The 22,727-nt window shown below is 37.5% G+C and overlaps 1 protein-coding gene across 1 annotated transcript; it reads left to right on the top strand.

Annotated features, from left to right (window-relative positions):
- The first annotated feature begins 9,794 nt into the window (after positions 1-9,794).
- On the top strand, positions 9,795-20,022 carry LOC149156942 (uncharacterized). Its single transcript, XM_089444918.1, has 5 exons — positions 9,795-10,270; positions 10,397-11,507; positions 11,631-11,921; positions 12,025-14,784; positions 19,942-20,022. The coding sequence occupies exons 1-5, from the start codon at positions 9,795-9,797 to the stop codon at positions 20,020-20,022; spliced, it is 4,719 nt and encodes a 1,572-aa protein (XP_089301044.1).
- Positions 20,023-22,727: the final 2,705 nt, after the last annotated feature.

Here is a 22,727-nt window from a genome sequence, read left to right on the forward strand (position 1 = left end):
AAGTTCTAATTTTGACTTTCACCTCTTCATACAGCTTATGCACAACTGCTCTAAAATGCCTAGGAACCCCAAATTCCTCTATTCCGTGCCAAAGCTTATCCCTAGGGATTGTGTCAAAGGCTTTTCTGAACTCAACAAATCAACAAAATGCTTCTTCCTTTTTCTCCCAAACTTTTTCAACGATGTGCCTTAAAGTTATACCATGATCAAATATGGAATGTTTAGGTCTGTTGTCGCGTAGATTGACACGACAACACTCAGACCGGGGGCTGTCACTCTGATCCCCGATCCCTCCGTTTAAGCCTGTCTCCCACGGCTAAGGGGGGTAGACCCTGAGGAAAGATGAAGGCCAACTGCCAAACAGTTGGGCCGGGAGACGAGATGCACTAAAATGGTTTTATTGATTTGATAGACCAGTGCCTTAAGAGATTGTTATTAAAATGATTACTTGTTAAATGATATATAAAAAACATGGACCATGAACAGCAATCATCAATCATCAGCTAAATCAAAACGATATCCAGCAACTGAAAGATTCAAAAAAATAGATGCTCTAAACCACCACGAGAATCCTAATCCAGATATCATATTTCGTGTTTCGACTTGAAAATTTCAGATCTCAGCATGGAAGATATATCACGAAAGCAACTGAAACTGGCAAAGTAATTTTTCACAAAATTTTAATATTTTTTTCAAAAAAAAATTTAAATTTTTTTATTTTTTTTTTTTTAAATATCAAAAAATGAAAATTTAAAATCTAAAAAATTAAAATCTATTCTAAAACTAAAATCTAACATTTAAAAAATAAACCTAAAAATATATATTATTTTATTTTTTATTTTTCATATTTAAAAAAAAAAAAAAAAACCAAATTTAAAAGACTAACTTAAAATCTAAATACAACAAAACCTAAACTAAACTAATATAAGTTAAAATTTAATTACAATCTATGCTAACTTTTTTATTTTTTTTATTTTGTTTTATTTAAAATACAATTTTAAACAAAAAAAACTAAAGGGAACGAAACTATGGTCATAAATCTAAACCCTAATCTAAAACTAAAACAAAACGTAAATCTTTTTAAAATAAAATCGATTTTTATTACCTACGCTATGCACATATAACTCAAAATTGAAACCTGATAAGGACGCAAGCAGACAGACGGCGATTTCTTTAACACTCTACAGCAATCCAATGAATAAAGGAAATGAGCACGCAGTAATGAATCTGGAAACGCAATTCGCGGCAGGAGGAAAAATGGATAGCGTGAAAATACACACCAGCGAAATTGCAAGGGTATTCAGAAAATCCGAAAATGAAACACTGAGCCGTATTCCTAAAAGGGGCCACGTCTGAATGCAAAAAAGGATTCCAATGCGATGGGAGAAAACAGCAGTCGCTTGAGGCTTACCTGGACGCAGACGCAGAGATCTAATAATCGATGAAATGCTGATCACGTGCTTGATTTGGAAATGGCAGATACTTGGACGCTTTATATCTGACCCATTAAATTTTAAACGTGCTGCAACCTGAGGGTGATCTACAGCTTTAACGAATTGATTATGACCCTGGCTCACACAAAAAGATCAAACATAGGCCAAGGAAAATACGATGCTACACAAAGCCTCTCAAATGTATATGCCTTAACTCAGATAAAAAGATAGAAGATGCAGAACCAGAATATGATCAAAAGAAAAATTTAACTTAGCTGTTACCGCTAATGAAACCTTGATGCAGTACGCAGATCAATGTATTTTACGCTGAAGCCACTGCTTGTTCTCGTGGAAGGAGACCTGGCATGATTTTGTTTGCTAACCCAAGGAAATTCGGTAGCAATTGCAGGATGGCTGGATCTCCTTATGAAAAAGTTTTCGACAATTGAGGAGCACAAAAAAAAAAAAAAAAATTCAGTTTCTCTCGCTCTAGAATCCCCTTAAATCACTGAGATAGGAATCTTGCAAAATTTCCTTCTCTGGTCCTTATTTGGTAGCCTGCAAGATAGACAAATAAAAGCCTGCAGATATATGCGATTTTTTTTTTAGAAAAAACCCTAATGAAAACTGAACCAAAATATGAAACCCTAGAACAGAAAAAAAAAAATTTGAAACCCTAAGACAGCCCAATAATTTATAGATTGTGGCCCCTGAAATGCCAGATTTAGCTATAACAACAGTAATACTTTTGAAATATCAGAAAAACTTGAACTTCACTGTGAACAGAAAGAAAAATCTCTCAACGTAAAACACAAAATAAAATTTAAAAGGTTAACCCAGGGCAAAATCAGCTGGGCTCTGCACAGAAAAGCCTGTGGGAGTCGGCTGGTTCAGCCTAGAACTTCCCCAAACGCCCACCTGTAACTTTTACCTAAAAATCTCCTGCACACCTCAAGCAAACATCAGTAAAGAGGGCAAGAAATGCTGCTAGATTTCAAGGAATAATGGAGATACCTGCCATTATTCCAGAAACCCTACAACATTCAAACCCTAGCACGTGAGCAAGATACCTGTACTCACAATACTCTGAAAACCAGCTATTATTAACTGCTGAAAACTGAAATATGCAAAAAAAAAAAAAACAATCATCTCACAACAATTCCGGAGAGTAACACCAGCCAGTTTGAACCCCAAAGTCTTTTTATTAATCAGAAAATCAGATTACAAGAAAGCTTTCTCAGTACAGACTCACAGATCAGATGCCTTGAAATGACCCCCTAAGACCCTATATAAAGGAAATGATCCTAACGGCTAGTTCGAGTGATCCATGTAGAAATGATCTCGACCGTTGATGAGGATCAAGACATCTCTTGATCTCATCCGTCGATTTATTAACTTAAAATACTATTATTTTATTAGTTAGGGTTTTTGCTTCATTTTTTAATTTTTTATTATTATTATTTTTTTTTATTATTTTTATTCATTTTTTTAATTTTTAATTCATTTAACATGGATCACTGAACTAAGCTTTCGGAAACATCACCTAGGACCTAGGACTTAGGACTCATGAGGGGACTTAAAACATTTCTCGACCCTCAGGACACATTACATCATGACTTTTACAATTTACATCTCAAGGGGACAAGCCCACTTAATACAGACCCTCATAAATCACCCAGCTCTGCGACACCACGATAATCTAGCAGATCAACACACTAGGATTCTCCTAAAGTTCTAATGACAAAATCAATCCCGGCTTTGGGGTCAGGTTTGAAGGAAAACTCTGCCGATCCGTGGATCGGTGAGACGAAAAACCTTCCGGGACGAAGATTATCATCAGAAAGTTAGGTCCACCTAGGCAAAATACATACATGACTCATGTCTGCTAAGATTATTTACAATTAATACATGCAGACTGGGTTTACAATCAAAAAGATCAAGCTGCTGCTGATGGCAGGATGGCACGGACATGCTGATCAGGTGCTGCTTCTTTCTGTCAAGAAACGGGGTGCACTGCATGGGTAGTTGACCAGTAGAGGTCAACATCTGGCTCTACTTGGGGACACGTTGCTGCTTGCAGGAATGTGAGAATCCAGAATCTGCATCCATACAACACAAAAAATAAGTAGCGTCCATCCAAAAATCAGCATATACGTTAAGCACAATAAAGATAAAAAGCTCTTCATTTATTAACTATCTAAAGCAGAAACGAAAATGCGGAAAAAACAAGGAGTAGAGTTAGAAATACGATACAAAGGATGCCCTACGGCATCAGATGTGTTCAATATAGTGCATACTGAGCATTTGCCTGCTTTCAAGCAAATCTGTCGGCTGCTTGTCGGATGTGCCATGTCCAATTTTGCATATGGTAGGACTCTTTCCTATCCGAAAATCAAGCTGCTCACGGCCGTCTGATGCGTCAAATCTTCTTCTCATTTTCTTCCTCTTGCGCTTTTTCTTTCTGGCAGGATGAATTACTGATGATCTGGAACTTTCTGTTTCGAAACTATCAGATGAAGTGTGTAAGATATGCATGCTAAGTCCGTTTGTGTCTTGCATCTGATTTTTATCGTTTTTAAGCTTATCTGGATCACCTTCAATTATCCACCTAATGACCTCCTCATAGTAAGATGGAGCTTGTTGCGGTAAATGAGAAGGCTCTTGGTTTCTCTTATCATCTGACCATTGTTGAATCTTTTGAACTTGTATTCTAATGGCATCCATCTGACTAGAGCATTCATCCCTTATAGCGCTGATTTGCATGGTATGGTGTTCTTGCATGTGTTTTATTACTTTATCATTCTTTTCCTCTATGTCCATCAAGCAATGTCGCATGAAATTTATTTCTTCTTTATGATTCGCTTGCATGTCAGCCAACTGATTGTTATGATTGAATGTCATAGAGTCAATTTCCCTATCATGATCAGCTTTCATGGTCACCATATTCTCCTCTAAGACTGACATCTTGCTTTGCATGCTTCTAATTTCTGTTTCATATTTAATTTTCATGGCCTCAATTTCCTTAGCATGCTGATTTTGCGTGACCTCCATCTCTCTATTACGTTTCTCCAGGTGAGTGCATAAAGTTTTCACATCATTGACATAATTAGTTTGATTGATTTCCATATTTCTTACCAGCATCATTAAATCTCGTATAATTTGCTTTTGCTCTTCTTTTTCATTGTCATTTGTCCCTGGTTTTTCACTATCATGAACTTGATCTGCAATATTTTCGGTGGATGACACATTTTGACATGAAGAATCGTCCTGGGATCTTTCAGCTGGACCTCCTATCAAATTACTTACATTCTGTTGCACAATTTTGGAGGAAGAAGGCAAGCTGTTTGGATAACCATATCTATCTTCAAAAGCATTGATAATATCAGCCAAAGAAGAGAAAGAATCCTTAGGAAAATTGTTAAACCAATTCAAAGCATCATCTTCTAAAGAAAGGACAAATAGACGCATTTTGATATCACCATGATGAAACTGAGGGGGTCTGCAATATATGATCATGAAGCGAATAAACAAGTCAATATGCCTTTTAGCAGCGATTGGATCACCATCTGAAAAAATAGGCAATTCAGGAAGGGCCTCCTCCGGAAAATCATGGAGACGGTGAGTAAAACGACATGGTTTAAATGAATAATCCATGATGAACAATAAGGGATGATAGAACTAGATCTTTGCTCAAGAAAATTAAAAGATGAAAGAAGTGGAGTCGCCACTTGAACAACAAATCTGATTCTAAGATCCGAGAAGCAATCAACAAACAGATATGCGGTAAGCTTTTTGTCTGGGAAAAAATAAGAAAAGTGGAGTCGCCACCCAAACAGGAAACAAACCCAAGAGGCGCTGCTGATATATGATGAAAAGATGCCAAAATATTGAATCTGCCAGCTCAACTGAGAGATGAGAAAGATGAGAAGATGAATGATTGTCGTTTGAAACACCGAGAACAAAGTGTCCCCGGCAACGGCGCCAAAAAATGTTGTCGCGTAGATTGACACGACAACACTCAGACCGGGGGCTGTCACTCTGATCCCCGATCCCTCCGTTTAAGCCTGTCTCCCACGGCTAAGGGGGGTAGACCCTGAGGAAAGATGAAGGCCAACTGCCAAACAGTTGGGCCGGGAGACGAGATGCACTAAAATGGTTTTATTGATTTGATAGACCAGTGCCTTAAGAGATTGTTATTAAAATGATTACTTGTTAAATGATATATAAAAAACATGGACCATGAACAGCAATCATCAATCATCAGCTAAATCAAAACGATATCCAGCAACTGAAAGATTCAAAAAAATAGATGCTCTAAACCACCACGAGAATCCTAATCCAGATATCATATTTCGTGTTTCGACTTGAAAATTTCAGATCTCAGCATGGAAGATATATCACGAAAGCAACTGAAACTGGCAAAGTAATTTTTCACAAAATTTTAATATTTTTTTCAAAAAAAAATTTAAATTTTTTTTTTTTTTTTTTTAAATATCAAAAAATGAAAATTTAAAATCTAAAAAATTAAAATCTATTCTAAAACTAAAATCTAACATTTAAAAAATAAACCTAAAAATATATATTATTTTATTTTTTATTTTTCATATTTAAAAAAAAAAAAAAAAACCAAATTTAAAAGACTAACTTAAAATCTAAATACAACAAAACCTAAACTAAACTAATATAAGTTAAAATTTAATTACAATCTATGCTAACTTTTTTATTTTTTTTATTTTGTTTTATTTAAAATACAATTTTAAACAAAAAAAACTAAAGGGAACGAAACTATGGTCATAAATCTAAACCCTAATCTAAAACTAAAACAAAACGTAAATCTTTTTAAAATAAAATCGATTTTTATTACCTACGCTATGCACATATAACTCAAAATTGAAACCTGATAAGGACGCAAGCAGACAGACGGCGATTTCTTTGACACTCTATAGCAATCCAATGAATAAAGGAAATGAGCACGCAGTAATGAATCTGGAAACGCAGTTCGCGGCAGGAGGAAAAATGGATAGCGTGAAAATACACACCAGCGAAATTGCAAGGGTATTCAGAAAATCCGAAAATGAAACACTGAGCCGTATTCCTAAAAGGGGCCACGTCTGAATGCAAACAGGATTCCAATGCGATGGGAGAAAACAGCAGTCGTTTGAAGCTTACCTGGACGCAGACGCAGAGATCTAATAATCGATGAAATGCTGGTCACGTGCTTGGTTTGGAAATGGCAGATACTTGGACGCTTTATATCTGACCCATTAAATTTTAAACGTGCTGCAACCTGAGGGTGATCTACAGCTTTCACGAATTGATTGTGACCCTGGCTCACACAAAAAGATCAAACACAGGCCAAGGAAAATACGATGCTACACAAAGCCTCTCAAATGTATACGCCTTAACTCAGATACAAAGATAGAAGATGCAGAACCAGAATATGATCAAAAGAAAAATTTGACTTAGCTGTTACCGCTAATGAAACCTTGATGCCGTACGTAGATCAATGTATTTTACGCTGAAGCCACTGCTTGTTCTCGTGGAAGGAGACCTGGCATGATTTTGTTTGCTAACCCAAGGAAATTCGGCAGCAATTGCAGGATGGCTGGATCTCCTTATGAAAAGTTTTCGACAATTGAGGAGCACAAAAAAAAATTCAGTTTCTCTCGCTCTAGAAACCCCTTAAATCACTGAGATAGGAATCTTGCAAAATTTCCTTCTCTGGTCCTTATTTGGTAGCCTGCAAGATAGACAAATAAAAGCCTGCAGATATATGCGATTTTTTTTTTAGAAAAAACCCTAATGAAAACTGAACCAAAATATGAAACCCTAGAACAGAAAAAAAAATTTGAAACCCTAAGACAGCCCAATAATTTACAGATTGTGGCCCCTGAAATGCCAGATTTAGCTATAACAACAGTAATACTTTTGAAATATCAGAAAAACTTGAACTTCACTGTGAACAGAAAGAAAAATCTCTCAACGTAAAACACAAAATAAAATTTAAAAGGTTAACCCAGGGCAAAATCAGCTGGGCTCTGCACAGAAAAGCCTGTGGGAGTCGGCTGGTTCAGCCTAGAACTTCCCCAAACGCCCACCTGTAACTTTTACCTAAAAATCTCCTGCACACCTCAAGCAAACATCAGTAAAGAGGGCAAGAAATGCTGCTAGATTTCAAGGAATAATGGAGATACCTGCCATTATTCCAGAAACCCTACAACATTCAAACCCTAGCACGTGAGCAAGATACCTGTACTCACAATACTCTGAAAACCAGCTATTATTAACTGCTGAAAACTGAAATATGCAAAAAAAAAAAAAACAATCATCTCACAACAATTCCGGAGAGTAACACCAGCCAGTTTGAACCCCAAAGTCTTTTTATTAATCAGAAAATCAGATTACAAGAAAGCTTTCTCAGTACAGACTCACAGATCAGATGCCTTGAAATGACCCCCTAAGACCCTATATAAAGGAAATGATCCTAACGGCTAGTTCGAGTGATCCATGTAGAAATGATCTCGACCGTTGATGAGGATCAAGACATCTCTTGATCTCATCCGTCGATTTATTAACTTAAAATATTATTATTTTATTAGTTAGGGTTTTTGCTTCATTTTTTAATTTTTTATTATTATTATTTTTTTTTATTATTTTTATTCATTTTTTTAATTTTTAATTCATTTAACATGGATCACTGAACTAAGCTTTCGGAAACATCACCTAGGACCTAGGACTTAGGACTCATGAGGGGACTTAAAACATTTCTCGACCCTCAGGACACATTACATCATGACTTTTACAATTTACATCTCAAGGGGACAAGCCCACTTAATACAGACCCTCATAAATCACCCAGCTCTGCGACACCACAATAATCTAGCAGATCAACACACTAGGATTCTCCTAAAGTTCTAATGACAAAATCAATCCCGGCTTTGGGGTCAGGTTTGAAGGAAAACTCTGCCAATCCGTGGATCGGTGAGACGAAAAACCTTCCGGGACGAAGATTATCATCAGAAAGTTAGGTCCACCTAGGCAAAATACATACATGACTCATGTCTGCTAAGATTATTTACAATTAATACATGCAGACTGGGTTTACAATCAAAAAGATCAAGCTGTTGCTGATGGCAGGATGGCACGGACATGCTGATCAGGTGCTGCTTCTTTCTGTCAAGAAACGGGGTGCACTGCATGGGTAGTTGACCAGTAGAGGTCAACAAGGTCTAAAAACTTCTTGCCCTTTAGCACATTTATCTCTTTCTTCCTCCCACTTGTTGATTTTATTTTCTACCATGCTTCCAAATAACTTTGCAAAGAAGGGGTTTATCATTATGGTCTATTGAGGCCACAATTTCGCCTAAAAAGTGATTTTTCGCCAAAATCTGGCTGCTTTTTTCCAAAAAATATTACCATAGGAGTGTTTGAAGTGTTTTTTTATGGTGGAAATGGATTCCGCACCATCAAAAACCCCTAAGGCATCCAAAATCCTGAAGCTTGACAATTGTAACCCAAATTTCCCAAAATTTCTGCCGAAATTTCCATTATTTTCTGGGCAAAATTGTAGCCTTGTTGGACTACTTTGTTTTCTAATGACGTCCACAAAACCTCGCGGTTTAAGAGACACCCAATAACAATTTAATCTACATTTGGAATGTAGTAGCCATTTTCTCTATCTTTTCAATAACACATACACCACACTCTGAAAATATATATATGTTGTACCTATATTTAAAACCACAAGCTTACCTTTAATCACTACGAAAAAATATATTCATAAATCAAAGATTAAAATAAAACTTTATTTTCATAAAAATACATGTTAACTACCTCACATCCATAGACAACATGCCCATAGACTTGTTAAAGAGAAAATAAATATAAGTAATAAAAATCATGTAATCAAGCAAACCCTAGCAAAAAGTCATATGGTGTGACACCATACTCATTTTGTCTCCAACCAAAAGCATTGATATGATGTTGATAAGACAAGGGAAACTTCCCTCTTTAAAAATATGCAGAGAAAAGAATCTTTAATCAAGTTGTACCGTCGTGAAATCCATGCCAAAGTTCAGATGTCGCTTCTAAGATACAACTATATAATATTTTTCAACATAAAGAGATTTCATATAGAGAGGACCACCATTTATTTATTTTTTATCAGTAAAGATCGGTTAAGATAATAACAATTTGTTTTTGATATACGGACAGCCTTTAATTAAAGCCAAAGCCTTATTGTTTCTGTTACCCAACGCTCTTTCGAACTTCCCTTCGTTTCCATTGATCGATCTGCCTGATCACTTCGCTCGCTCGCCATTTCCTGTTATTATTACTGCCTATCTGATCATCCAAATCCCAATGGCGTTGCAGTTTCCATCCGCTGGTGCATCTTCCTACGACGTTTTTATAAATCACAGGGGACCTGATGTCAAAAACACCTTTGCCGGCCATCTTTACCAAAGACTTAAATCCAGGGGATTGCAAGTCTTTCTTGACAGGCCGGAACTGCAGGCTGGACACAGCATTTCCGATCAAATAAAAGGCGTTATTGAAGTGGCCTCTGTGCACATCGCGATTTTCTCTGAACACTATGCAGAATCGAAGTGGTGCCTAGAAGAGCTTGTCCTCATGATCAACTCGAGGGGTACAATTCTTCCTGTTTTTTACAACGTTAATCCTGCTGACCTCCGGTGGTCACACAAAAGAAAGTACGCTGAAGCCCTGCAGAAGCACGAAGAGGATCAACGATACGAATTGCAAATGATTCAGGGATGGAAAAATGCTCTTTCTAGTGTTGCAGGTATAAGCGGCTTCGAGCTAGAGGCGTGCAATGGGTAAGCATCTTCCACTATCCCAATCTGTGCTAGATTTTAATTTGCAAAATTATATTATGTGCTAGATTGGTACATGACAAACTTAGGTAGGCCTGTTCTCACTAGTTCTCTGATTATGAATATCAGGGACGAGGTGGAGCTGGTGGATAAGGTTGTGGAAAGAGTTTTGAAAGAGGTTCCAAAACCACCGCTGTTTGTGGCCAAACATAAAATTGGTTTGCAGGAAAAACTTGAAGACTTTGAGAGGACAGTCCTATCACGGCTGGAGGTGCAAGACCGGCTGGAGGCCAAGGTTGTGGGGATTGTGGGTTCAGGTGGAATTGGGAAATCGACACTAGCCAGAGAATTTTTTAACCGTAAGAGATCAAGTTACAATTTCTCCTCTTTTTTGTTTGATGTAAGAGAAAATGCACGTACAAAGTCTCTAACTCATTTACAAAGGGAGCTAATTAAGGACATAAAAGGAATAGATGTGGAAATTAAGAGCTGGGAAGAAGGTATTGGGATACTTGAAAAGAATCTCAAATCTTCTCACGCTCTCATAATATTAGACGATGTAGATCATCTCCATCAATTGAATGCTTTATTGTCAATCAAACATGTTCTTGACCCCATGAGCTTGATTTTGATTACTTCTCGTGACAAGCATGTTCTTAGAACTGCAAGAATTGCAGACTCGTCAATTTATCAGCTCAAGGGCCTCGATAGAACACACTCTCTAGATCTTTTCTGTTGGCATGCCTTCTTTCAGCCACGTCCACCACCAGAATTTGTAGGGCTTGTAGATGGGTTTCTAGACGCCTGCGACGGATTGCCTCTGTCGTTGGAAGTGTTTGGGGCTTTACTCTGTCAAGAAGACGACAGATCCTGCTGGGAAGAGCAACTGAAGGGACTTCAAGCGCTACCTCCTGAAATACAGGAAAGACTTAAAATAAGTTACGATTCACTGAGTCAAGAGGAGCAGCAGATATTTTTAGATATCGCTTGTTTTTCTATAGGAGACTATAAGGGTAAGTGGATTATAATATGGGAGTGTTCAGGGTGGAAAGGTTCATTGGGGTTTCGAAATTTGCAGAATAAATGTCTTGTTGATGTGGATGAGTACAATTGTATAACAATGCACGATCACATGAGAGATTTGGGGAGAAGTATTGCTCAGGATCCATCATTGCCTCGTCGTCTCGGGGATGCCACGCCGAAAGACGTCTATGATCTGCTGGAGCAATCAACATTATCTGTAAGTGCTTTAATCATCGCAACCTTTGTATTTGTGTCAACAATTTTCAAAGATTTTTTATCCAAATTTTTTTCTGAAGCGTGCTGTGTTGTAATCCATTTTTTGTTTTTATGTCACAAACAGGTAATAGAAGTGCGCGGAATTAAAATGGTTTCTCGGTGGTCCAAGAGAGAACCAGATCATTGGGAGGATGAAAGTTTCAGTGATAAGGTAGTCCGAATCAGTAAATTGCAACTTCTTGAAGGTGACGGAGATTTTGTTGAAGGCATATTGACTAAAGTGCGGTCACGAAATCTCAGATGGCTCCGCTGGATTGATTGTCCCTGCTCTTCCCTACCCTCCTGTATCCCAATGCGCGATTTAAGATTTTTAGGAGTGCAGGGGAACAGATTGGAAAGATTGGAATCTCAGGAGGTATGTGAGTAGGATGTAGATGAACTTAATTTCTAATTTTGAATAGATGAGAATCATGATGTTATGTCTTATCTTTCTTATGATTGAAACATGAACTTTGCAGCCACCCCTGCAGTTGCGGGAGTTACATATTGATGCTCCACTTTTAGAGTTTCCAAACTCTTTATGTCACCTGCCGTACCTCAAAAATATCAGTCTCAGCGACTGTACTTTGAAGGCGCTTCCAAATGACTTCGGGACTTTAACGAATCTCCAAAAGATCAGACTCAGCCGCTGTGAAAGTTTGGAGGATCTTCCAAATTCCATTGAAAATTTAACAAATCTCCAAACCATCAGTCTGTGGGCTTGTACAAGTTTGGAGGTGCTTCCAAACGCCATCGGGGCTTTAATGAAAATTCAGGAAATCTGTCTGTCAGAGTGTGTAAATTTGAAGAGACTTCCAAATTTCTCCGAGAATTTATCAAATGTTCGTAGTATCAGTCTGTGGGGCTGTAAAAGTTTGGAGGCGCTTCCATATTCCATAGAGAATTTAAGGAATCTCGAAAGTATCTATCTGGGGAGATGTGAAAGTTTGAAGGCGCTTCCAAATGCCTTCTGGACTTTAACGAATCTCCGAAAGATCGATCTGGAGGGTTGTATGAGTTTGGAGGATCTTCCAAATTCCATTGAAAATTTAACAAATCTCCAAACCATCGATCTGGATGGTTGTACAAGGTTGGAGGTGCTTCCAAACGCCATCGGGGCTTTAATGAACCATCAGAAAATCGATCTGTCACGGTGTGTAAATTTGAAGAGACTTCCAAATTTCCCCGAGAATTTATCAAATGTTCATATTATCAGTCTGAGGGGCTGTAAAAGTTTGGAGGCGCTTCCAGATTCCATAGAGAATTTAAGGAATCTCCGAGAGATCGATCTGGAGGATTGTATGAGTTTGGAGGATCTTCCAAATTCCATTGAAAATTTAACAAATCTCCAAAACATCAATCTGGAGAACTGTACACGTTTGGAGGTGCTTCCAAACGCCATCGGGGCTTTAATGAACCTTCAGAAAATCGATCTGTCAGGGTGTGTAAATTTGAAGAGACTTCCAAATTTCCCCGAGAATTTATCAAATGTTCATAGTATCAGTCTGACGGGCTGTAAAAGTTTGGAGGCGCTTCCAGATTCCATAGAGAATTTAAGGAATCTCCGAGAGATCGATCTGGAGGGTTGTATAAGTTTGGAGGATCTTCCAAATTCCATTGAAAATTTAACAAATCTCCAAAACATCAATCTGGAGAACTGTACACGTTTGGAGGTGCTTCCAAACGCCATCGGGGCTTTAATGAACCTTCAGAAAATCGATCTGTCAGGGTGTGTAAATTTGAAGAGACTTCCAAATTTCCCCGAGAATTTATCAAATGTTCATAGTATCAGTCTGACGGGCTGTAAAAGTTTGGAGGCGCTTCCAGATTCCATAGAGAATTTAAGGAATCTCCGAGAGATCGATCTGGAGGGTTGTATAAGTTTGGAGGATCTTCCAAATTCCATTGAAAATTTAACAAATCTCCAAAACATCAATCTGGAGAACTGTACAAGTTTGGAGGTGCTTCCAAACGCCATCGGGGCTTTAATGAACCTTCAGAAAAAAATCGATCTGTCAGGGTGTGTAAATTTGAAGAGACTTCCAAATTTCCCCGAGAATGTATCAAACGTTCATACTATCAGTCTGAGCAACTGTATAAGTTTGGAGGCGCTTCCCGATTCCATAGAGAATCTACTGCGACTGAGGCATCTCCATTTGAGTTGTTGTAGCAGGTTGATCCTTTCCAATGAAACGCTTGGAAACATCACCACGCTGAAATGCTTAGATCTCTCAGGTTGTCTCCAAATAGAAGTATTACCTCTCCAGGTGCTACAACAAAGGTCCCTGACAAGGTTAAATTTGCTGAGTACCAACATAAGAGAGTTGCCCAGTGCGCCTACTGTATGCCTAAACAATTTGGAAGTTCTGATGTTAGGAAGCCCGCTGTTGAAAGTGCTTCCACCATGGCTCGGTTACCTAGAGAATTTGAAAGATTTGCTGCTCCATGGATGCCGGAAATTGAAATATCTGCCCGATTCAATCGGACAGTGCAGTCAGATGAGAAATATGGAGATTTCAAAATGTGGAATACAATATTTACCAGACTCTGTCATGCAGCTGAACAGTCTGGAAATTTTAAGAGTACGCGGTTGTCCATTACGCGCACTACCATTCAAAAAGAAGGTTGAAGGACAAGGAGAACCATCTGTTGAGTTAACAGAGTCTTCACAGGCGAGCCAATTGGAGTCTTCCATTGACATGAATCAACTATGTGAGATGCAAGAGAGGGAATTGGATTCTTCCAGTGACAGAGGTATGAATGGACTACGTGAGATGCATCTGTACCTCACAGAAATATCGGAGGTGTCCTTCCCTGCAGGTGTGTGTCCCAACCTTCAGAAACTGAAGATCAGGTGGTGTAATGATCTTGTGGAGGTTAGAGCATTCCCAACTACCCTAAAACATCTAGATTTGAGGGGTTGTGGTGCATTGAGGAGAATAGGAGGGCTGTGTGATCTTGCACAACTTGAGCGGCTGGACACAAGGGGATGTTGCGCCCTGGAAGTAGAGGAGTTGCCATGTCTTGAGACTATGTTATCCAAGGACACATTACGGCCAATTTTGAGATCTTTGAAGATATTGAAGACCCCGATGGAGACTTACGACCCAGACGAGAACGATAAGGAAGACGAGGCGCAGATGACGCACGGGAATGAGGCGGAAGTGGAGGTGCGGATAACGGCGGCCCTGGATCGCTGTCTTTTATCATATGGCCGTTTTTGTCGGGAGAGCACTGAGGTAGGACTACGTGACCATTTATTATTAAAATATTTTGAATATATCTTTCAAACCAATAGTCTTGCAAAATAATTTTATAATTATATAAATATATATGGCAATGTAGTTTATTCGTTAAGCTGAAAGTTTAGAAAATATTAAGAAAAATGGTATAAAATTATAATTTATTTAGTTAAATTAATAGTGGTTAATATGCAAATAGAATTTTATAGTCTAGTTTAGAAGGAATTAATTCTAAACTAATAAATTGACATGTGGAGTGGATATATTAATTTCTTGATTAAGCATTTGGATTTGCATAAATTTTGGTGGGTAATAGGTTTGTACATTACAATTTTACTTACATAAATATTGAGGAAAACATAAATAATGATGAGAAGTAACTCCAAGTAAATATATTTATTTGCATCTTATTTCCATCTATTTCTTATGCAAGGACTTGATTAAATTATAATGGGAGAGGTTGGAATTTGGATTCCTCTATTTATCATACTATATATATATATAAACAAAACAAGTGTGTATTAAAGTAACATTGAATAGAATCAAAACAAGCTCACTTTCATAGAGCTCCCTATGGTATCTAACTAGTTTATTTTTTAGATAAAAGAATTTCTTGGAAAATTGACAAATAATTTTCATCCCATCTCTATTTGGGATGCTTCTAGTTGTTTTTTTGTAACATCTAAACATGTAACCCTAATGCAAGCAAGCATGGAATTATGTTTGAGCCATGAGCTTTGCTAGCTCAACCAAAGGTGACTCGATATTCATCCCATCTCTCAGTGGGATGCTTCCAGCTTTAGGAGAAGTGGGAGGACTCAAGAGCATGTAAGGGAGATTGACATGGAATCAAGAAGGAATAACCTAACAAAAAACCAATAAAGCATAGAGCTTTAGATGTATGTTTAGAGAAAACTTGTGTTGGCATGAGCATGATACAACAAATTATGGGAAATATATTCATGAGCTACAAGTGACCCTATATTCATCCCATCTTTGATTGGGATGCTTCAAACTCATGAGCATGAATGGAAGATAACTATGGTTTTTAGAAAATAGAATCTAATAAATATACCCAAAAGAAGAAAAGGGCTTTGGAAGTATGTCTAGAGAAAACTTGTGCTAGTATGAGCATGATGCAACAAATTGTGGGAAATTTTATCCCTTTCTTGCATAGAACTCTGAGATTGCACACAATTTTCTGGACACATCTCATCATCCACTAGTTCAAATGCCAACTCTGGATCAAAATCCCCATTGTGCTGCTCACAATTATTATGTAGCACATAACATGCTCCAAGAACAACTGGCAAGTCAAGCAACTTCACCTCAGTGCACTTTTCTAGACAGTGTCACCTCCCTTTCAATCGACCAAATTCATCCGTTACAATCTTCTCAATCTCGATTATCTTATAATTGAAAGCATGTTGAGTCCAAGTAATATTATGTTGGACATATGGGACTAGAAGCCAATCCAAGAGTGGATAAGCGAAACCGTCCATTTACAATTTGAAAAGATAAAAAATCTTTAAGACTAAGTCATCAGACATAGAACCCTATAAGTCTATACATATATTAGGGAAGGAACTTGTGCTATCTACAAAGCCCTACAATGTAATGGAGTAGGATGTTCTTTGGTTTCTTTTAGTGTTCCTTTTATTGAAGTAAGTAGCTATATTAACCTTGGGAGAAATAATAGGAACATGAGTAGTGTACATGGCCTCAACAACCTTAGGAATCCCATAAATTCTTTCAAACTCTTTCATCAAGCCCTACATCCAATCATTGGAAATCCCCATAATATATTTAGGGAGAAGCACCTAGCGAATAACAACAAAAAATTCCAATACCAACTTATGATAGTTCGACATCCCCAATTCATATCTCTTGGACACTAGATGTAATGGCTCTTCAATGAATAGCCTCTGTATGCAAACAACCACTCTTTGACTCTCACAGATTGTTTTCCTCAACATTGTGTCCTTGGGAACCACTAAATTCAATTCTTCGCAAATATGATTGAAAGTTTCCCTACTCATTCAGAAGGATTTATGGAAATCTGAATCAGGGAATCTTGGATGATTGCATTGTTATCACCAGGCATATGATGCAAGATATATTTTAAAGATCCGTGGTTTATATCAGAAGCCTTGGTCGAGCTTATTAATTCTTAAAAATTTATATTTTTATTCAAATTTAAAGTAAAAAAAAATATGTTCTCAAATAAGAATTTATATATTGGGTAAATCGATCTTTAGAAAAATAATAATAATTCTTATTTTTATTTATGTTCACAATATTCACAGTTGGATGAATTTTTTTTGAGTTCGAAGTGCAAATCAATCTTCAGGACATTGAAGATGGACCTGGTTCTAGACGGTGAAAGATAAATTTGGACTCTAAAATAGAAATTCAACTAACAATGAATATTTCAAATATAAATGAAAACCAACACCACAAAAGTATTAATAATTATTGTTGTTACAAACAAAACTAAAAGATTGACCAAATGCTTAACTTTTCTGTACTTGTGATTTGTTCTTTACCCAAAGACTCATGTAAATGCTATGCTGGGTGGAAACATTTGCACCGAGCACAACTACTCCAAACCTGGCCCTATTTGTAACAACTTCCTCCCACATATACCCAAACAACCAGCCAGCCGGGGCAAACATGTGACGAGAGGCCACTATGATATGATTCAGCCTCCTATGTCACGTTAAGGAAGTGGAATCGATGGAAACATACCATACAAACATTCAACATCAGCATTAGGACCGTCAGGAACCAATCCAACCTTTCTACCAACCAGCCGCTGGGTCCCACTGAGATTTTGGACAATTTGACCTCTATACGCTGTCACGCAATGGGCATGCCAATATCCAGGGACATCTAGACGCTCTCATAGGCCTTCAAGCTAGTGTCCAGGGACTATTTTGCACAGTGCTATGCCAATGTCCCTAAGATTTGAGCCACTTTTTCAGGCTTAGAGCCCAGGTCACTGCCCATAATTGAATGACATCTTCGTAACAGTAAAATAACAGGGAAATTACAGTACAAATGCAATTACTTAAATAAGACTTTGATTGGACCCCTACTAGCCATGATAGACATTTCGTCAAACATATCACGAATATGTAATCTACAGGTGTAAATAACATATTTGAGCATAGGGGTCTCATACTTAGCTAAGAATCACTACGAAACATTTATGCCTCAACACATCAACTACCATTTCATCCATTATATCATAGATACATTGTTCATTCATTTACAAGTAAAAACATGATGAGAGCCATAAATAGCTACTATCATAAAACATATATATAACCAACATAATAGCAACATAAATACCAATGAAATCACAACCATATAAACCACATATAACTAGTATAATACTCATAGAATTACAAGGAGAAATAACCTCATATTGATGATGAAAAATCCAAACCTAAGATGAGACTTCCATGTTCCACCTTACCGTAGAATGACTGAGCCAAATCTCTCTTCAACCATTCACCCCTGTGCCATATTCCAAGCATGAATGTGGGAAGTCATAAAACACATCAATCCAAAACCATTCAGGACTTCCAGAGGCCAAATACATCAACACATCAAATAGTGATTCCACGTCATAGTCGGACATCACAAAACCATCATCATATCGGTCTTTATCCAAGCCTTCCAAGGCTCCAAAGTGTTTGTTTTAACCAAGGCTTTAGGACTAGTGACTCAACCCACAACTGTTGCCGGGTTCCAGAGCATTTATCCAACCAAGGCTCCAGGACTAGTAACTCAACCTACCAAGGTTTCAAGAGCGTTTGTCCAACCAAGGCTACAGGACTAGTAACTCAACCCAAATTGTTACAGGGCTCCAAAGCGTTTGTCCAACCAAAGCTCTAGGAACTAGTAACTCAACCCAAGCTAAGGAAACATGAGAACCAACCAAAACAAAACAAGGAAATAAACTCACAATCTCCATGGTTATCCAAGAAATGGAAATGCTAGGCAATCCACTTTCAATCCAGACAATCCTCCATGCTAGTCACAGATCATGACCTATAATCCACATGCATATGCCATGCATGCCAAAACTAGTGAGGAAAACATACATGCAACTCGGTATATGCAAGAAAATTCCATTGTAGCTTCTGATCTCGATGTCCTCTTGCACTTTCCTGCTCTTCCTTTTCCTTCTTGCTCCAAAAATCCAAGTATGCCACACCCTCGAAGAGTGCTTCAAGAAAACTATTAATTATCCAAGAGTATGAGAGAGAGAGAGAATAACGAGAGAGCTCCAACACTGAATTGAAAAAATGTTACCAACTGATCCTCAGAAGCATTTTTATCAATGAGGCCTCTATTTTCTTCATTTTCCATTATTTTTCTTCATTTTCCTCCTCACATGCAACCTGTGACCTTTCACCTCCATTTCTCCTAATTTTCATTATTTTCATAAATAAATGTACCAAAAATGTCATTTTTCTTTCCAAAGCCTTAGCCATTTCCTTTGCCAATTTCTTTAGCCATAAAACAACCACAAGTGATCCCCATCACTATTCTTTTGCACAATATTCAACTTGGAATAAGTGTACCATCAACCATGGTTATTATTTTTCCTTTATTAACTTTTATTACATGGAATTTTCACCAAGGCTATTACACTCTTGAGCCTACATCTATCCGTATTTTCCATTTGGTTATAGTATTCTTGTATGTGATTATAGTATTCAATCATAATCTCAATATTCCTCTTGTATCTTTTCTCAAACATCTCCCTATGAAGCTTGTAATTGTTGGGTGTAGGAATTGCTGTTAAGAAAGCTCCTTTCAACACTTAATTTGTTAACCCGGGGTTTCGTACACTTTGAGGTGTAGCACAAGAAATGCCAAGAAATGATACGAACCTTGCCTAATTGTATTTCCACTTCTTATATCAAAAATTTATAGAATCGAAAGAAAAATGATGATCAAGCGACAATTGATACTCAAAGAAAGTATGGTGTTGGAATAAATGAAAAGTACTTTCGCAGAAACTAAATTGGATTCTTAATTCATTGTGAACAATCTTAAGTAATGAAATGACCCTTTATATTTACCTTCAGTGAGGCAGTGTGATAAATAAGTTATTCAGTGTATCTGTCTTCTTTACAGATATTCTTTCATGCACTAAACTATTATTCCTGTACTACAACAACGTTCTTGTACCAGAACGTTGTGCCTGCACTGGAATGAGGTTTAGATACCGGAAGGATGTTTTGTACTTTTACTGAAGTTCTAACCTTCGTGTAGGAGTTCTAAGTCTTCGAGCTAGAACACTCTGATCATGTACTGGATCTGAGGTTCCTGCACCAGATAATCAATATTTTCTGCACTTGGTTTCTAGATTACTTTTGAAGAATAAAAAGCGCGTTCAGTGAAATAGAGTGCAAAACAAACATAATTTGAAAGTAAATTTTCACAAGCAGAAAGATGCATCAACCAAACTTAGATTCTAGACATGAAATGTTTTCAAAAGTTAAAGTAAATCTTTCTTTAAAACATAAAACTCTTCTATATAATTATGGAAATCATCAGGTGTTGTGAATAGGCTTTTCCTGAGATAATTGTGCATTTAGATCTGCATTTTCAATTTTTTAACTCAGAGGGTTTATTTAATAATTAATCATGAAATTCAATCATTTATTTGAAAGTGTTCAGTGCAAGCACAGACCTGTAATTTACTACATCGTTTATTCCATATTCATCACAACACAATTAAATCTTAAGTAAAACCTCAGATATTAATAATTCCCTTAGTTTAGAAACAAACATCAATCTTGCAGAAAGGAATAAAGAAATCTTGTGAAAGGAAATGAGTAAAAGACTTGCGAAACTGAACCGATGAAATCAACTTGCAGAACCAGAAATGCACTAGTACAGGCAGTGTGCTTGTACCGATCTTGCAGAAATGAAATCAAACATTAAAAGGAAAGCTTATGTAAATTGAAATCAAATGCTTCTAAGCCTGCACACCATGGATTCGCAACACAATAACTGTGAATGAAATCAAATCTGTAACTTGTGAGGAAAATCAAAGTAAATAATGAATTCACGCCTACAGTTTAAATTAAGTTAACACACCTTTAAAGAAAGGGAGAACGAGCTGGGTTGGCCGGGCCTTGGCCAACTAGCTCGTTTCCCTATTAAGAAATCAAGAAACGCATTTGGTCAAAGATTCATCAAAACACAAATGGAAAATGAAACTGCGTACTGGTGCATTCCTTTATATTAGTTTCAAAAGAAAAAATACATCTTGGATCTGCGATCTAGCCCAGAGAGGCGATACTCCAAAATAATTACAATATCTTAGCAAAATTTTACCATAACATTGTTCCTTAATTCCTATTAGAGTGTTACATTATATACAAGCCTTCAGGCCTACGGCTGTAACGAAATCATAGCAGTAGCTTAACTAAGCCGTTGGGTTGTTTACAAAATACTAATCGAAGATATCTGGCCGAGGTCATGATCTTCAATCCACTGATTTCTCTCCTGCCCTAAGCCTAACTCGAGGTAAACTGATCCTTTACCAAATATACACGTTAGTTGGTGCGCTGTCATGGGAGTGCAAGAATCCACCAGCTGGTGCAAGAATCCTACTAATGCGCTGTCACGGGAGTGCAGGAATTCGCCAGCTAGCGCAAGAATCCTACTTGCACTCGACCATTCTATCACAATTATTAATACATTTGCTTATCAAATACTTTAGGAAAGACAAATATTAGTTGCAAGGATAACTAAAGGTATAAAATCCATAAATAAGTAATTAATTCCAGGACAAGCCTTTAAATATGAAAATACAAAGAGGGTGTAGGAATGTGCATGATTTTAGAGAAAGGTATAGGAATGAATAGATTCTTAGGTGAAAATAGAGGTTTAGGTCATGTGTCTAGAGTAGGATAGAGGTTAAAAAATAGGACAATTTAGCCTACCAACATCCTCCCATCCCTATTTTGTTGTGTGTCCTCACACAACCTTTACCTGCTGCAAAAAAACCAAAACAAGGGAGCCTTTTTTTAGTCCTGTATTTGTATGCTAATTCCTACTTTCACTGTCTTCCTCTTCTTGCCTTGAGCCTTCTTGAGCCGTTTGGTCACCTTTCTGAGACAACCGTAGCACTTTGATGCTCAAAATTTCCATATCTTCACTTGGCGTTTTTGCTCCTTCACTTCTCCTTCCAGCTCTATGTTTTTTTGTTTTTGCACTGTCCCTTGTACTTTCAAAGTCTGTTTCAGTACCTCCAACCCATAGATACGTTGCTTGAGATCTTCTATCTAACTATTCAGGTGGAGAGTGGGGTCTTCCTTAATGAATTCTTCTTGTGTAGGAGTTTTCTCAACAGTTGACTCCAAACAAGTGTCGACATCATTGAGGTCGATATCACCCTAGTCATTAACCTCCTGCTTTTCAATATCATGAACGATTTTAGTACCCTGCACTTCAACATCCATTGGATCATTTGTCGGGCCTTTACCTGCACTTGCACTAGGTGTCAACATAATTTTCCTTTTCTTCATTTTTCCATGCAAAACCGACAAGGGTGTGACGTATTCTTCATCAATATCCCAATCAATAATCATTGTATGGGCCACAAAATATGCAAGCACTGTAAGGTTGTTTGCGGTTGGTTAAGGAGGTGGGGAGTCATCCAAATTTATTGGGGAAGTTGATTGAATGTGGGCTTCCTTCAAGGAGGCAGTCCTCTTGACCAAGCTTCGGGTCCTTTTTGATGTAGATGAGGTTTCAACAATGAGCTCTCGCTTCTCTACCTGCAATAACTCTTCTCTGTTCTTAGTCTTGGTAGGGCACAGGGTTAGGGTTTCAGGCTTCCCCTTCTTGCTTACACTCTTCTTTCTGGAGGATTTCCCTGCACCTCTTTTATGTAACTCGTTCAAAAA

The sequence above is a fragment of the Pinus tabuliformis genome, chromosome 9 (genome assembly GCF_031772625.1).
Source record: "Pinus tabuliformis cultivar Carrire ecotype Pingquan chromosome 9, CPIR1, whole genome shotgun sequence".
In the NCBI taxonomy this organism is placed as follows: domain Eukaryota; kingdom Viridiplantae; phylum Streptophyta; class Pinopsida; order Pinales; family Pinaceae; genus Pinus; species Pinus tabuliformis.